Source organism: Trachemys scripta, chromosome 5 (genome assembly GCF_013100865.1).
Source record: "Trachemys scripta elegans isolate TJP31775 chromosome 5, CAS_Tse_1.0, whole genome shotgun sequence".
Taxonomy (NCBI): domain Eukaryota; kingdom Metazoa; phylum Chordata; order Testudines; family Emydidae; genus Trachemys; species Trachemys scripta.
The window spans coordinates 39,557,127-39,574,191 of NC_048302.1; the positions used below are offsets into that span (position 1 = coordinate 39,557,127).

General features: G+C 43.9%; 1 protein-coding gene across 1 annotated transcript in view; it reads right to left on the reverse strand.

Moving 5' to 3' along the window:
* TRPC3 (transient receptor potential cation channel subfamily C member 3) overlaps positions 1–15,992 on the reverse strand; it is a 64,965-nt gene extending 48,973 nt beyond the window's left edge. The window contains exons 1-2 of the mRNA XM_034772683.1: positions 15,461–15,992; positions 203–974 (exon numbers count right to left, since the gene is read on the reverse strand). Of these exons, the coding sequence (XP_034628574.1) occupies positions 203–974; positions 15,461–15,684 (996 nt within the window). The 5' untranslated portion in view covers positions 15,685–15,992. The remainder of the gene's footprint in view (positions 1–202; positions 975–15,460) is intronic.
* Positions 15,993–17,065: the final 1,073 nt, after the last annotated feature.

Consider the following 17,065-nt stretch of genomic DNA (forward strand, 5'->3'; position numbering starts at 1 on the left):
AAGCAATTTTGTTTCAAGCAAAATTGCTTTTTAATGGTTTACTCAATGAGCATTCAAAATAGCAAGAACCAAAAGGAACAATATAAATCAAACAACTTTAACTCAAAAGGTAAAATACAGGAAATAATGTCAAGCATCTGATGACATTACAAGTGAAGTCAACATTAAAAAAAAAAAGAGGCAAACAAAAAAGATCTCATACCTTGAATTCTTTTTCAATGTTGGCCAACTTGGCAAGCTCATTACTGAGTTCTAGAGCTGTGAGAACTGGGTCTTCGCTGGAAAGAGACAGGTAAGCAGGACTAGCCAGGCCTTTGTAGGCATTTATCCTCGACCTGGAGTGACTAAAAGAATCATGCTTTTGCTTTTCAGTGCAGTCATTGCATTTGCAGAAATAGTCATGAGGTCTTTCTATCCTCGCTCCTTTCAATAACAACATGTGCACAACCTCGTATTTTTGGCAGTGGGCAGCTAAAATGATGGGGGTGATATCTGGTGAAAAGCGGGTGCCGTCTTCATCATAGGAATAAAAATCATCATCCTGGAGCTCCTGCTCGCAGGGGCTCAGAGTCAGTCGCTTATTTGCTGCAAAACCAGGATGATTCAAAATTGCTTCCACTATCCGGATGTACCCCTTGCTAATAGCGAGCAGCAGTGCATCTCCAATTCGTGCCAAGTTCTCCTTCTTCAACAGAAGTTCTGTCACTTCCAAATGCTCATTCCCTACAGCCAGCTGCAAGGCGTTTTGGCCCATATAATCAACACAGTTGACATTTAGTGTTTTTGACTCCTCCAGCATTTTGCGCACCACGGGAATGTTCCCATACTCTGCTGCATCCAGAAAACGCTCTTCTTCAGCAGTGAGGCTTGTGCCCCTGTTGTTGAACATGAACGCTGGGCCTCTAATAGCTTGCCGTCTTCCCTTTTCCCTCATCATAGTCATATGTCTCAGAGACGGGCTTCCTTCAATGGACCTAATAAGCAGAAAAGATAAAATAATTGTAGACTATTATAGCAATCATTTCCTTGGCAGATTCTTCCCCAGTGGCTATAGACACTGATGACTTTCTCCTTTGTCTTGTGTCATTTGCCCAGCTGTCTGCCTGTATCTCCCTCTGTCCTGGCCCTTCACTCTTTACCCTTGCACAGAAAAGGCTTCTTGGTAGAGAAGGGGTCACGGATCCTTATATTGTCTTTTGCTCACAACTGAAAGGTGTTCACAGACTCATTTCGTGTAGGCCCATTTCTCCTCAAGGATTATGGTAAACTATTTTTATGTGCAACATCATTTCCTTTCAAAAATATCTTCTAAGCACATTCAATAGGTACACATAGGAAACATCAAGTCCTGTATCCGCCCCACAATAGTGGCACAGACCTGATGGTTTAGAGGAAGGCAAAATGCAAACAAAACATATGATACCTTGCACCACATGTAATGCTGTAAGTGGGGAAAACTTTCTTTTCTGACCCTAGCTGGTGATCTCTGCACATAGACTATACAAGACCAATTACATATTTTTTAGCATGCACCACTACCAGTGTTTGGCCAACTTCTAAAAACTGTACTCAGCCTAGGGTTACCATATCTAGCAAATAAAAAGAGAGGACCCTCCATGGGCCCTGGCCCCGCCCATTTCCCCAACCCCCAGCCCCGCCCCAACTCCGCCCCTTCCCCGCCCTAACTCCGCCCCCTCCTCCCTCCCACTCCCAGCCACGCGGAAACGGCTGCCCGAGCGCTACCGGCTTCACGGTTTGTCGGGCAGCCCCCAGACCCTGCGCCCCCAGCCGGCGCTTCCCCAGCACAGCTGGAGCCTGGGAGGGGAAGCGCTTGGGCTTCGGGCAGCCCCCTTGCCTCCGGACCCTGCGCCCCGGCTGGGGTCCGGAGGCAAGGGGGCTGCCTGAAGCCCATAGCGCTCGGGCAGCTCGGCTCTTAAACAGAGCCGAAGAGTCAGGGGAGGAGCAGAGCCGCCATTTTCCCGGACATGTTCGGCTTTTTGGCAATTCCCCCCGGATGGGGGTTTGAGTGCCGAAAAGCTGGACATGTCCGGGAAAAAGAGGACGTATGGTAACCCTAAGATTCAGTCCTTACTAACTTCAATCTGAGTTTTGCCTGAGGAAAGACTAAGTAAAAAGAGAGTGAGGACTTTATTATTTGGCCCGTTGTTGCTGGTCACAAAGTTATCTCCAATGATGCCATTTTACTGTATGACAGCTATTAATGAAGTAGATATCTATTAACAGAAAATAGCTTCCCCCTCTGTAAGCCATGTTTTTATTATAGGTGTGGCTGGCAGCACCATCTGCTATTAAGTATTAACGCTTCCAATTATAAGATCTTGTTTTCAGTTGCTTATAATTCTGCCAAACTTTAAGCATTTGGGCTTAAATTTTCCATGCTGGGTGTCTGCCTCAAGCTGAATTATTTTGGAAAGTTTAAGCAAAATGGTTCAGCTATTTCTGGACATAAGATTAGGGGAAAATGCATTGTTTTGTCCATGTTAATGAATTGGTTGTAAGAATTATTTTTAGAAGTTGCTGTAGGAGTCTACATGGCTTGAAGCAGGGACTTGAAATTTGTCAAGGGGTGGCCTTAGTGTAAGTCACCCACATTTAGCTAAGTTATGACTAGGCTTGGCAGAATTCAGTTTTTATTTTATAATTTCAACAGATCATATCAATGTTTATTTGAAGCATTTTTTTTATTTTTATCAATTTAAATTTTCATAGTCCTGGGAAATTATTTGTATGTGGGGGTCAGAGCAGAATAGTGTACAGTAAACAAGGCCTTGGGCCATACATTGAACAACAAGTAGTAAATAAAATATTAATTAGCTGTTTATTAAGTACAGTCCATCTGTGGAAAAAAATAGTATGTGATGATGTAATTAAAGACTGCATCACCATGCACATGGGGCTGAATTAAGGTTAAACAGACAACCTTAATTTGGGCATTTTTTAAACATCTGAGTGCTTGACAATGCAACCTTCTTAACAGTGTTCTCTGTACCATGGCAGTACAATCCAGTCAGCAAAGAATTCGCATTGACTTCAGTGGGAATTCAATACAAGGTGCAGCCATTTTGGACCCAAACATTTTTATTTTGCATAAAAAATTCCATTCATGATGTAGGAGGGATGCTGCTGTTGAAGCTGTCTGCATCAGCCCATAATATATTGAGCAAAACAAACTCTTTATAACTTTATGAAAGCTACAAGCATCCTGAAAGCACACTGGTCCAGCCCTTGGATATTTTAGCTAACACAAATGTGCTGTTTCATTGTAATCTGGATGGTGATATTACAATATTAATTACCAATGGCAGGCCTCTCCCATGATAAAATATTTTATCTTATTTAAATGTTCAAGCATGATTAGTGTTTTTGTATAGCAGCAGTGTATGTGGCACTACCGTGTAGTCTATGCAAAAAGAAATATCTGTTTTTGAAACATGTCAAACGGCTATGCCAAAGAAGACACATCCATTATTCTTTGCTCCTGAACCTCTTTACTTATGTCTACAAAAAGGAAAAGCTGTGTTACAAAGAGGATTTGTGATTTTGTGCTAAGCTCAGAACTGATTTAGGCATATTTTACATGTGAAAGCATTTTGAGGCCTGGTCTACACTACGGGTTTAGGTCGACTTTAGCAGCGTTAAATCGAATTAAGCCTGGACACATTCACACGACGAAGCCCTTTCTTTCGACTTAAAGGGCCCTTTAAACCGGTTTCTTTACGCCACCTTCGACGAGGGGATTAGCGATAAAATCGGCCTTTGTGGGTCGGAATTGGGGTAGTGTGGACGGAATTCGACGTTATTGGCCTCCAGGAGCTATCCCACAGTGCTTCATTGTGACCGCTCTGGACAGCACTCTCAACTCAGATGCACTGACTAGGTAGACAGGAAAAGACCCGCGAACGTTTGAATTTCATTTCCTGTTTGCCCAGCGTGGAGAGCACAGGTAACCACGCAGAGCTCATCAGCACAGGTAACCGTGATGGAGTCCCAGGATCGCAAAAGAGCTCCAGCATGGACCGAACGGGAGGTACGGGATCTGCTCGCCATATGGGGAGATGAATCAGTGCTAGCTGAACTCCGTAGCAGTAAAAGAAATGGCAAAGTATTAGAAAAGGTCTCCAAGGCCATGAAGGACCGAGGCCATAACAGGGACACAGCAGTGCCGCGTGAAAATTAAGGAGCTACAGCAAGCCTACCACAAAGCCAGAGAAGCAAATGGAAGGTCCGGGGCAGAGCCGCAAACTTGCCGCTTCTACGCGGAGCTGCATGCCATTCTAGGGGGTGCAGCCACCACTACCCCAACCGTGTGCTATGACTCCGTCAATGGAGAAACACACAGGGAAGAGGGTTCGGGGAACGAGGAAGATGAGGATGGAGATAATGGGTAGCTCACAGCAGCAAGGAAGCAGAGAAACCGGTTTCCCCAACAGCCAGGATATGTTTGTCACCCTGGACCTGGAACCAGTAACCCCCGAACTCACCCAAGACCCTGAGGGCACACAGGAGACGTCTGGTGAGTGTACCTTTGTAAATATTACACATGGTTTAAAAGCAAGCGTGTTTAATGATTAATGATTAATTTGCCCTGGCAATCGCAGCCAGTACAGCTACTGGAAAAGTCTGTTAACGTGTATGGGGATGGAGCGGAAATCCTCCAGGGACATCTCCAGAAAGCTCTCCCTCATGTACTCCCAAAGCCTTTGCAAAAGGTTTCTGGGGAGGGCTGCCTTATCCCGTCCGCCATGGTAGGACACTTTACCACACCAGGCCAGTAGCACGTAGTTTGGAATCATTGCATAACAAAGCATGGCAGCGTATGGTCCCGGTGTTTGCTGGCATGCAGACAACATCCATTCCTTATCTCTCTTTGTTATCCTCAGGAGAGTGATATCATTCATGGTCACCTGGTTGAAATGGGGTGATTTTATTAAGGGGACATTCAGAGGTGCCCGTTCCTGCTCTTCTGAACAGAAATGTTCCCCGCTGTTAACCACGTGGTGGGGGGAGGGGTGAAGTGATCATCCCAGAGAATCGTGTGTGTGTGTGGGGGGGTGGTTTACTTGGGTTTGTGCTGCATGTTAATCCGGAAACTGCAGCCCCTCCTTTTACATTGAAAACCCATTTTAAATGGCCAACCCAATTCTTCCTTGATATGAGAAATGTGGGCGCTGCTGTTTGAAACCATTCCCACATGTTAAGAAGGTTAAAAAAGCCAAAAGACTGTGGCTTACCATGGCTGCCTGCAAGCCGAAATCTGTTGCCTGGCACTGCGTGAGTGATCTCTTATACCAAACCGGCAGGCCCTCACTATAAGAGGAAAAATGCGACCTTGTAACGAAAGAGTGTACCCATTGTTCTCTAAAATGTGTCTTTTTTAACCACCTCTCCCTTTTCCTCCACCAGCTGCAAATGTTTCTCCTTCGCAGAGGCTAGTGAACGTTAGAAAGAGAAAACGGAGGACGCGGGACGATATGTTCACGGAGCTCCAGATGTCCTCCCACGCTGATAGAGCACAGCAGAATGCGTGGAGGCAGTCAATGTCAGACATGAGAAAAGCACAATATGAACGAGAGAAGAGGTGGGGGGCTGAATGGCGGGATGAAAAGAGCAAGTGGCGGGCTGAAGATGATAGGTGGCGTCAGCTTGCAGACAGAAGGCAAGAGTCAATGCTCTGTCTGCTGGAGCATCAAACTGATATGCTCCAGCGTATGGTTGAGCTGCAGGAAAGGCAGCAGGAGCAGAGACCGCTGCTACAGCCCCTGTGTAACCAACAGCCCTCCTCCCCAAGTTCCATAGCCTCCTCACCCAGACGCCCAAGAACATGGTGGGGGGGCCTCTAGTCACTCCACCCCAGACGATTGCCCAAGCATCAGAAGGCTGGCCTTCAATAAGAGTTAAAGTTTTAAAATGCAGTGTGTCCTTTTCCATCCCTCCTCCCCCACCCATCCCAGGCTACCTTGGCAATTATCCCCCTACTTGTGTGAGGAATTAATAAAGAATGCATAAATGTGAAATAACAATGACTTTATTGCCTCTGCAAGCGGTGCTCGAAGTGGGGAGGCGAGGGTGGGGTGGTTGGTTTACAGAGAAGTAGAGTGAACCGGGTGGGGGGTGGGGGGGTTGGAGGGTTCATCAAGGAGAAACAAACAGAAGTTTCACACCGTAGCCTGGCCAGTCACAAAACTCGTTTTCAAAGCTTCTCTGATGCGCACCGCGCCCTGCTGTGCTCCTCTAACCGCCCTGGTGTCTGGCTGCGCGTAATCAGCGGCCAAGCGAGTTGCCTCAACCTCCCACCTCGCCATAAATGTCTTCCCTTTACTCTCACAGATATTGTGGAGCGCACAGCAAGCAGCAAGAACAATGGGGATATTCTTTTCGCTGAGGTCTGAGTGAGTCAGTAAGCTGCTCCAGCGTGCTTTTAAACGTCCAAATGCACATTCCACCACCATTCGGCACTTGCTCAGCCTATAGTTGAACAGGTCCTGACTCCTGTCCAGGCTGCCTGTGTACGGCTTCATGAGCCATGGCATTAAGGGGTAGGCTGGGTCCCCAAGGATCCCGATAGGCATTTCGACATCCCCAACGGTTACTTTCTGGTCCGGGAAGAAAGTCCCTTCCTCCAGCTTTCGAAACAGACCAGAGTGCCTGAAGACACGAGCATCATGTACCTTTCCTGGCCATCCCACGTTGATGTTGGTGAAACGTCCCTTGTGATCCACCAGGGCTTGCAGCAGCATTGAAAAGTACCCCTTGCGGTTTATGTACTCGGTGGCTTGGTGCTCCGGTGCCAAGATAGGGATATGGGTTCCGTCTATGGCCCCACCACAGTTTGGGAATCCCATTTCAGCAAAACCATCCACTATTGCTGGTCCGGGTTTCGCCTTGGCATGTCCTGGCTCTGCATATATTCCAGGACAATGCGAGTGGTGTTCATAGTGCTCATAATTGCCGCGGTGATCTGAGCGGACTCCATGATCCCAGTGCTAGCTATGGCGCCTGGTCTGAAAAAAAGCAGGAAACTAGTATCTGACGGACCAGGAGAAGGAGGGAGGGCGGGAAGGAGGGAGGGCCGAGTGACGACATGGCGTACAGGTACAGGGAATTAAAATCAAGAAAGGTGGCTGTGCATCAGGGAGAAACACAAACAACTGTCACATAGAATGGTCCCCCCAAAGATTAAACTGAAAACCCTGGGTTTAGCAGGCCGTTGATTTCACGGAGGGAGGGGAAGCAAATTAATACAGAACAAATCTATTTTTTACATCTTAAGACGACGGTGCAGCATGACTGATAGCCCTCGGCATCTTCTGGGTGCTTGGCAGCAAATACTGGGTGCTTGGCAGTTAGTGTACTATGATGGCCTTCAGGCCTATTGCACGATCTGCTGCTCAGGGAAGACTCTGCTAATGTGCGATGATCCAACTTGTAATAGGACGGTTACCAATCGTAATACACCATCTACTGCCAAAAGGCAAAAGGCAAGGGGCTGGTGGAATGTAGCCCTACGGCTGCCAGCCCCACAGCTGCCAGCACCCAGATCGCGGATGAAGGCTACCAGTCATGCTGCACCGTCTACCGCCAAAAGGCAGTTAGCTGCTGCTGCTGTGTAGCAATGCAGTCCCACGTCTGCCGGCACCCAGAGGACATATGGTGACGGTGAGCTCAGCTGAGCTGAGCGGGCTCCATGCTTGCCGTGGTATGTTGTCTGCACAGGTAACCCAAGTAAAAAGGCGCGAATCTATTGTCTGCCGTTGCTCTGACGGAGGGGGAGGGGCCTGACGACATGTACCCAGAATCCCCCGTGACACTGTTTTGCATCATTCAGGCATTAGGATCTCAACCCAGAATTCCAATGGGCGGCGGACACTGCGGGAACTGTGGGATAGCTACCCATAGTGCAATGCTCCGGAAGTCGATGCTAGCCTCGGTACTGTGGACGCAGTCCGCCGACTAGAGCACTTGGAGCATTTTATGTGGGGACACACACAATCGGCTGTATACAACCGATTTCTATAAAACCGGCTTCTATTAATTCGACCTAATTTCGTAGTGTAGACATACCCTGAGAGAGGTTTGACTGTGGAGTATAGGTGATAAACAGTTAGATGCTATCACCCTCTTGTCCTTAAATCACAAATAAAAATGAGAATATAGTAAATATGAAAAGGCTAGTTAAACAAGATCATAACTAATATTTGACATGCTGCTTGGTTTCTACCCGTCTTTCCCATCCAAAGATGTAATGGTACCTACGGGGAGGATCACTCTCATAAATTGTAATTTTTTTATTATAATTTTATTAAACAGCAAATAAAGACAGAATAAATTCTTTTATGATTAATCCTTGATCTAAAGAAGTTCTAACAATTCACTTTGCAACCCATCTATCTTTTATGAAATAAGTGTTTAACATACCATTCATTTTCAAATATTCAGTACAATTTTTTCAGTACATTTTTATTTCCCATTCTATAAATCATTCTTTCAGAACCCACTGCTAGAGCAAAGAGACTCATTTGGTTTCTTTGGAGGAGATACATCCTTCCAAAGGCACAATGTGGAGTATGTTTTGCCAATAAGAAAGATGTACTCAGCAATTTATTTTATGACAAAAAGATATGACGTGCGTGAGATGTCTTTTCAAAATACTTAAATGAAAGTTGCTGGTATTTTACTAACTAAACAGACCTTCTGAAAAAAATCAAGAGCTAGCAATTTTGTATGGTATCACATTGCCAGAATATATGGCTAGATTCAGGCAACTCTCTCATCAAATTTATACACCTTTCCGAAGTCAGTTGAAATTGTCAAAGTAAGAAGTGTAGGATCAGATAGTCTGCTATGTCCTTTTCTAATTTCCATTTCTTAAATTTAATTATCACTTTTTAAAAGGAATCCCAAGGAATCTATGAAATATTTTGAATAATTGAAGTTTTAGCTTTTTGATTGCACTATAATTATCCCACATTTAGTACTGGCAATCCAAAGCATTCAAAAATCAAGTCAAGCCTCCCCAAAATTATGAGACTGACTTTAAAAAAGTCACAAGATTTAATATATTTTTGGTTCTTTTTATTTGCCTTCTGTTTTTTCAGCCTTTAGGGTTCACATGTTCAAGCTTTTCTCTGTAACCATGAAGGATAAAAACAATGACAAATATAAACTGAAATTCTCCTGACTCCAATGCGTTCTTAGTCAGACGTAATGTTAGTTTATAAGTAAATTCTACTCCCAATGCACAGCTTGAATAACTAAGCTGTTCAGTGGAGAGATTCAGATCAGGAAGGTGAAGACACAGTCCTACTCCCACTTGCAAACCAGGGACCGAGCTGCTCTTCAGATCCTGGTGCCGGCTAGCAACACAAGCATGCACCCAAGGTTCCAGGAAGGCTTGTACAGCCTGTGCCCGGGTCCTTGCCACGGAAGCTTCACTGTTATTTTTAGTTGTGCTCGCTAGATTAAAGTTAGCTCGGATATGCCTACCCAAGCTCCAATTATGCCTCCAACTGCAGTTTAGACAAACCCTCGGTGTACCGCTTTTTGTTTCAAGGAACTTAAAAGCTTCACTAGCAAACAGGATGAACAAGTGTAACCTAGAGCAGAATTTGACTCAGAGCATCCCTAATCCTGAACTAATTGGCTAACAGTGTACAATATCTGCTTATGGCATGGATAAAGCAAGCATGTTCCTGGTGTCCTAAATTACAAATTGTAGCTTCTTAACTACATTACCAATAGTAGTCATTTGCTAGCATGGATCCAGTCCTGAACTTAGTTAGGCAAAACTTCGAATGACTTTAACAACAGTTTAAATGTGTACAGAATCAGACCCTAAATTATTAACAGTTAGCCTAACCATGATTATTATTACTCATGCAAGTTCCTGTTTTACAATACCCATCTCACTAACATATTCTAGCTTTTCAGAGCCAGGCTGTGGTCCTAACACTATTTGCAGAGGGGAGAGTACATCTCCAGTTTCATAGTATAATCCATGGTTATGTTTTTCTAGGATAACATGAAATAGGGACAGTACATCTCCTTCTTCCCTTTTGTGCCACCCACTCCCTCCATAGTATGGGCATGCTTTAGAGTGACCGAGAAAACACTCTATGAAGTCACTTAATCCTAATGAGATACAGCAGGAACTTTCAGAAGCAATAATAATATGTTCCTGGTAAGACTGTGATTAATTTACACACAAGGAAGTTTCAGAAAATAAACAAATAAAAACTATCCTACTTCATAATCATATTTTTGTCCACAAAATTCATCATCTTTGATACAGGTAATAAATAAAAAAGAGACATTAAAGCCCTCTTTTCTCCAGAAAAAGATGCTTAAGAAGTCTCTTCATCTCATGATTTGCATGCATAACACTATCACATTAGCATGCGCTGCTTTGTTGCCTGAACACTCAAGTCTGCTCCTGAAGCTAAATTTTCCCTCTAGATGGACATATTGTTACTGCTATGCACTAAGCTAGAAACATCATACTTAGCAGTGACAAGCTGGGCATTCGGCTGTTGGTTCCTCTACTTCTCAAATGTAATGTGATGAGCTGCTACCCTCCTCCACACCAACCATACCTTTTAACCTTCAAACCTGCCCGAGTGTGACTGACAATTGAAATGTGTGACAAATGACTGAAACGTGGGACACCTGTGCTTTATTGCTCATTGTGTCATCACTGACAGACAATTTTTAACTATAAAACTTGTTCCTGAGTTAGTTTACACAGTGAAAACACAAAATTAACCAATTATAAAAAAGAAAACTAGAGAAACAGAAATTGCATTATTTGCAGCCATAAGGATCCCTCACATAGGTTGAGAGCAGGGACTTTAGATCCCCAGTAACGACTTCTGTAATTTGAGATTAAAAAACCAACTGCCGTCTTCTTTGGACCAGCTAGGAAGGGGAGAAGTGACAAGTGTATACAGTAGAACCTCAGAGTTATGAACACCAGAGTTATGAACTGACCAGTCAACCAGATGCCTCATTTGGAACCAGAAGTATGCATTCAGGCAGCAGTAGAGGCAAAAACATAAAATAAAAAAGGCCAAATACAGTACAATATTGTGTAAAATGCAAACTACTAAAAAATAAAGGGAAAGCAGCATCTTTCTTCTGCATAGTAAAGTTTCAAAGATGTATTAAGTCAATATTTGGGTGTAAATTTTTGAAAGAACAACCATAACGTTTTGTTCAGAGTTATGAACATTCAGAGTTACGAACAATCTCCATTTCTGAGGTTGTATATGTGTGCCTGAGAAGGGACTGTGGTCTACCAGTTACAGTCAGAATAGCTAAGTACATCAGTAAATCAATCTAAAAGCAGCATAGATGAGGCTTGAATCTGCTGTATAAAAGACCTAGTTTCTATTCCCAGTTCTGTCAAAAGTAACCTTCTGCAACCTCTCAGTTAACATTTTTATAGTGGAGGGAATGATACTAGCTTTGCTCGTAGGACAGCAGTGCTTAGGCCTTGCCCAACAGTAAATGTTTTGAAGTGCTCAGAAATATAAATACCTGTCAGTAGAAGAGATGAACTTAAACTCACAGCCTCTTGGCTCAGTGCATATTCCCCTAAATCCAAATGTATAACATGAGGATTTCTCTCTCTCTCATCTGTAAAATATCACCTGGCTTGCTGGAACAGAGAGGCTCACTCACTTGAAATGCACTCACATAGCCTAGGACAGCTGAGCAGTCTGATCCCAACCCACAGTATAACACTGGTCCATTCTGAAGTAATCTCATCCAAAGTGGATATAATGAATCATTGTTAGTGGAAGTGCTGGTTCATGGCTGTGAAGACAACAGTCAGACCACGTCAGCAGAGGTAAGATACAGTAAGATATTCAAAGGAAGACATCACTCCATTCCAGTCCCCTCCTCACAAATCTTTGTCATTTTTTACCATCCCTGTTTGCTTAGGTACAAATAAGCTCAGTGGAAAGAACAAGTAATATGCTTCATAGGAAAAATAAGTTTACAGCTAGACAGATTCTGATCTCAGGGCCAGATCTGTGCAGACACAGCACAAGGGAAACAGCCTATACAGAGAAGCAACATGGTAAGGGGTGGGCAGAGGAGAACATTAAATTCCCTTGCACTCCTCCCCCTGATCTGAGCTGTGATTGTCAAAGGAGTCTCAGGGAATTAGGTGCACAACTACCATTGCATTTCAGTGGGAGATAGCTGCCTAACTCCCTTAAGGTTTCTTTGAAAAATGGAATCCACAACTCATAGTATTTTTGCCTGTGTGTTCCTTGACAAGACCATTAATACCTTGTGAAATCAAGATCATAATCCAAATGTTACTCTAGTGTAAATTTGGAATACTTTCCAATGACACATGGCACAGCCTTAGTCTAGAAAAGGTGTGTGCCTAAACATTCAGAATGCCCAAGTGATATATGCAATAGAATAAGTGTCTGACTAGTAGCTAACCAGTTTTAATGATCAAGGATCACACTACCAATATAATCCCTTCCTTCTTTTACAATGTTTTATCAATACTTGTCTCCATCATTTTGTCTTGTTTATAAAACTATGATGAATAGAACCAGAACCCTGGATATATGAATGTATAGTATACATCATGTAGCAGCCCAGCACTTGTCAGTACATAACTTGGATAGATAACTGGGCTGGGAATCAAGAAACCTGGGTTTTATTCCCGGTGCAGCCACTCACTTGCTGTATAACCTTGGGCAAGTCACTTTAGTCCTCTTTGCCTGTTTCCCCTTCCATCCTTTATCTGTCATGTTGACTTAGATGGTAAACTCTGCAAGGAGGGGACTGTCTCTTATTCTATGTTTGTACAGCTACAGCGCGTACCAGGACACCTTATCTCAGTTAATCAGTATACTTATTCACATTGACTTCATTAATATGTGCTACATTTTTTTAGCATTTAAAATCCTACTTAAAACAGCATCCCAGAGGAAACGACCTGACTATCTAGCAGAAACCCTCTCTAACATGCTATGTTAGTTTGGAATCAGACTGCAGAGTTGGGCATTCAGTAGAGATAACAGAAGTTACATATCCTTTCCCCTCTATACCCTGTTGCTTCAGCATGTCCTATTACGTTGATTGGGGAGTACTAGTATCAGCCCAGTGGACTGTCACTTCTAGGATAGGAATGCAAGAGCTGTATTCTGATAAGTAATTCCAACAGGTGGAGCTCATCCCAGATACAAAAGCCTTGAGCTGAGTAAACTGGACTCAGGTATTAGTCCATGTTGGTGTAATATTCATTTCTTAAGGAAGGGAGTATGTCAGTGGCTCTGTGACACCATTTATATTATCAGTAAAGAGATCTAGAAATTTAAGTCTCTTGATGTTTGGGCCACTGGCTACAAAGCATAATACAGTGTAAAACTCCTACCCAAGGATGGTAGAATGTACATATATTTGTGATTATCACATTCTAAGTGCTACTCTAATTGTTGTATTTTAAAATCATCCCCAGTGTGATTTTAATTAAGCACGTTTACAAACACAGAACACATTCTGTAATAATATATAACTCAAAAAGTGTTCATTTGCTTAGTAATGAAAACATTTAATTAAGAATTAATTTGACCTGAAATTGTAAGATATTCAGGTAATCCTTGGAGACCAAAATATTGAAGTGTCAACCAAAACTATAACATATTAAAGGACTGAACAATTCATAGGCACCACACACAAAAACTGGGCAAGCCAGTCCCTTCCTATTCCTCTTTCCCTAGCTAGCCATTGTATTGATTTTGTAAAACAGACAAAAAAATTAACATCTTTACAAAAGTAAATGTATTTCTGTTGCAGGTAAGTCCTCCTAACTATTAACCATCATGATGTTTTCAGAAGGTGTCAAAACTTGAAATAAACTTACAAGATGCAGTTCAAAAGTTTGTCCCTCTGCACAATTCTTTCAGTTTTCTATTTTTGGGGTGTGATTCTATTAGTGTAGATTATGAACATATTTTTCACCATATGAAAATGTAAAAATACTTTTGTACCTGTGTGGAAGTAATAGTTTTTTACCACTGGGACAAGAGAACTTCATTAACTCCCAAAACTTTGACTAAGCCAACAATTGGATTTTCTCAGAAAACTATTTTACTAGGCACAAAACATCATATAGCTGTATGTTATATAATTGCTGTCAATGTAAATTAAGTTTAGCCAGTAGGATATTAAAACATCCTCTCTTAGGAAATGTCTTGGATTTTGAGTAACCTTACTAATAAGTTTGGTAAAATATTTCCATCCTGGCTTTTGCAGAAGGAATCTGCGCTGTGTCACATCTAACATAAATTTAATTTTAAAAGTTTTGTGTGAATAACAGTCGATTTGATAGAATAAAGATTGCCCGAGAAAACCTGCTCTTGGTAGGATATATTAACAAACTGATAAACCATCGCATTCCTCTCCTGTTTGCACCCAACAAAATCCTTTGCAATATTTCATCTGCATCTGCTGGGTCTAGCTCTAGATAAACGCTAGTAAGGGATAGGCAGGGTAGGAGCTCAAATACTGTCTGTCCGGAGCAGTTTGGTGGAGCGCGCAGGAGAGACACCAGGGGGCACTGCTGACCCTCGGTCTCTGAGCTCCATCCTTGGGCCTCCTGCCTACCATGAGAATCTTCGGGGATATGGGGAGGGTCTTCTTCCTTCTGCACGAGAAACAAACTGAAAGATTGTGTTGCAAATCCAGGCCACTCCACCCAGCCTAAAGAAAGGAGAAAGCATCTATCTACTGTATCTAGATCCAGGCTGTCCCCTTTCCTCTGGGTTTTTTCCTCCCCTCTGTCTTGCTTCAAATCCAGATGTAACTCCGGAAATGAATGGAAGTCTATTTTTCCTCCAACTCAAAGAGACACAGTCTAGCATTGCATTTAATTTCCCGGACCCCCCTGCAAGTGGTCCAGGCACCTGCTCTGCCTGTGTAATTTTACTGACGCAGCATCCTTCACTTTCCCAGTCTATTGCCCAGAATAATAAAGCAAACTCGGGGGGTGGGGGATTTATAACCCCATCATCACGGCTTTATTGAAAGCATCCACCCCAAGGCTAGGTACCTGTACCTCCTCCCCCATCCGCTCTGCATTACTGACCCGCTTGTATTTCTAAACGGAGATCATCGCCCCAGCATCTCCTCGGAGTGGCTCCAAGGGAACTGGCCCGCGCTGTCCCCCTGGAGAGACACAGTCAGGCGGTGCCTGAGCGGGTAGGAGATCCGGGGGGTGCCCGGTTTGGCGGGGCTGCCAGAGCCCCAGCGTCTTGCTCACCTGCCTCGCAGCCGGGGCGCGCTGGCATGACAAGCGCTAACTTTGTGGCTGTACAGTCGGAGCCTTTCCCCGACCCCCCGCACATCTCCTCTCCAGGCGCCGCCAGGGCACCAGCAGGAAGGGGGCCACCCCCCAGCCAGCGCCGGTACTTACATGCTGCTGACCAGTGGAAGGGGCGGGTAGTAGCCGTAGGGGTCCCGCTGGGTTTTCACTGCTCTCTGCTGCTGCTGCGAGGGCTCCAGCCCCCCATTAACGCCTCTCCTGCCCCGCCGCCGGCGCTGCTGCTCCTCTTCCTCTCCCCCGTCCTCCTCCTCCTGCTGCTGCTGGGGGAAGGTCACTCTCCCCTGCTCCTTACATCGCCTGCCCTTGCTGGACATGCTCAGGTTCTTCTCAGGATGCTGCTGCCGGCCAACCTCGGCTAGCAGCCTGTGCTGGGGAAGCGAGGAGGAGGAGGAGGAAAGCCCTGCCCAGCAAGGGACAGAGCAGCTGGAAGGGACAAAACCCTCACCATAAAAGAATATCCCTTCCCCTCCCAGGCTGCTGCTGCTTGTCAGGAAGGAAAGACAATGTGCAGCCTGATAGGCAGAGCTGGGGAGTAGGTCTGAGTGAGGAGCTGATGAGGAGAAAGCACTCCAGGTCTGCCCCTCTCCTCTCCCTTTTCATCATCACTTTGCTAGGACAGACAGCATCATCACTCCGAGAGAGAATCGATCATCTACCAAAGCAGGCAGTGAGGAGAGGAGGGGACTCCACTCCAACCTGCACATGAGCAGGGAAATAACAGCTTCCCTCTCCCGCCCCAAATCAGCGCATGTCTCAAACAAAGCTGGGGCATTTAAGAATAGTTCCTATTGAAGAAAGGACAGACAAGGCAACTTTGCTACGGGGCAGTTATAAGGATTCCCAGACACAAATGAAGCCCACACTAAGCAGCCTTTATGTGCATTTTATCGATGTAAATAGTTTTTCTCCCAGGCATAACTTCTAAGTAGGGTTATATGTACAGTAATATTAACATGGACATGGTGCTTTCAAGAATATTCAAAAAGACACAAATTGTATATTTTATATGCATAGCAGCATGAAGCGGTGCATGGCCCCAAACAGTGTGATTTCCACAAAAACGTCCAAGAAACAAATTAAAAAGCAATCAATTGACTGATACAATCATATAAGTCTCATAACGAATTACATTTCTGAGCAGTCTCTCTCTCCCCCCCCCCCCAGCCCAGGAAAATGGTTTAAATAAGGTTCCCGACACGTGAAAATAAGAAGAGTTCAACATTTTCATTGGCTTGCCTATGACAAAAATGCAATGACAATCTAGATTTCCAAATTATTTTTAAGTGACAAGTATAAAGAAATAAAATGTGAGCATTAAGACACTTATTATGCCTCTTACTGGTAACTGAAGCTAATTATACTCATTTGTATAGAGCTCAATCACAAAGATTCTTGTTGTAAAAAGGAGAATACAAAAGTTACTTCTTCTTTTGTTCCTATGAGAGTTTCAGGTAATTATATTATGAGGCAAATTATGCCCTCATAACTGTGCAACCCCATTAGAGTCAGTAGGGTTGCACTGAGGGAGAATTTAACTTCATCTGTTTTCATAAGGAGTCTGTACAGCAATCAATTTGTTAGTTTATTCATTACAGTATAGCTATTCTCTTTCTATCTCCACATTGCAGACTGCAACCAGGTTTTTTTCTTGCTTTGAACTTAAAGGCTTAATGTAGCAGCCACTACGCAGTGGAG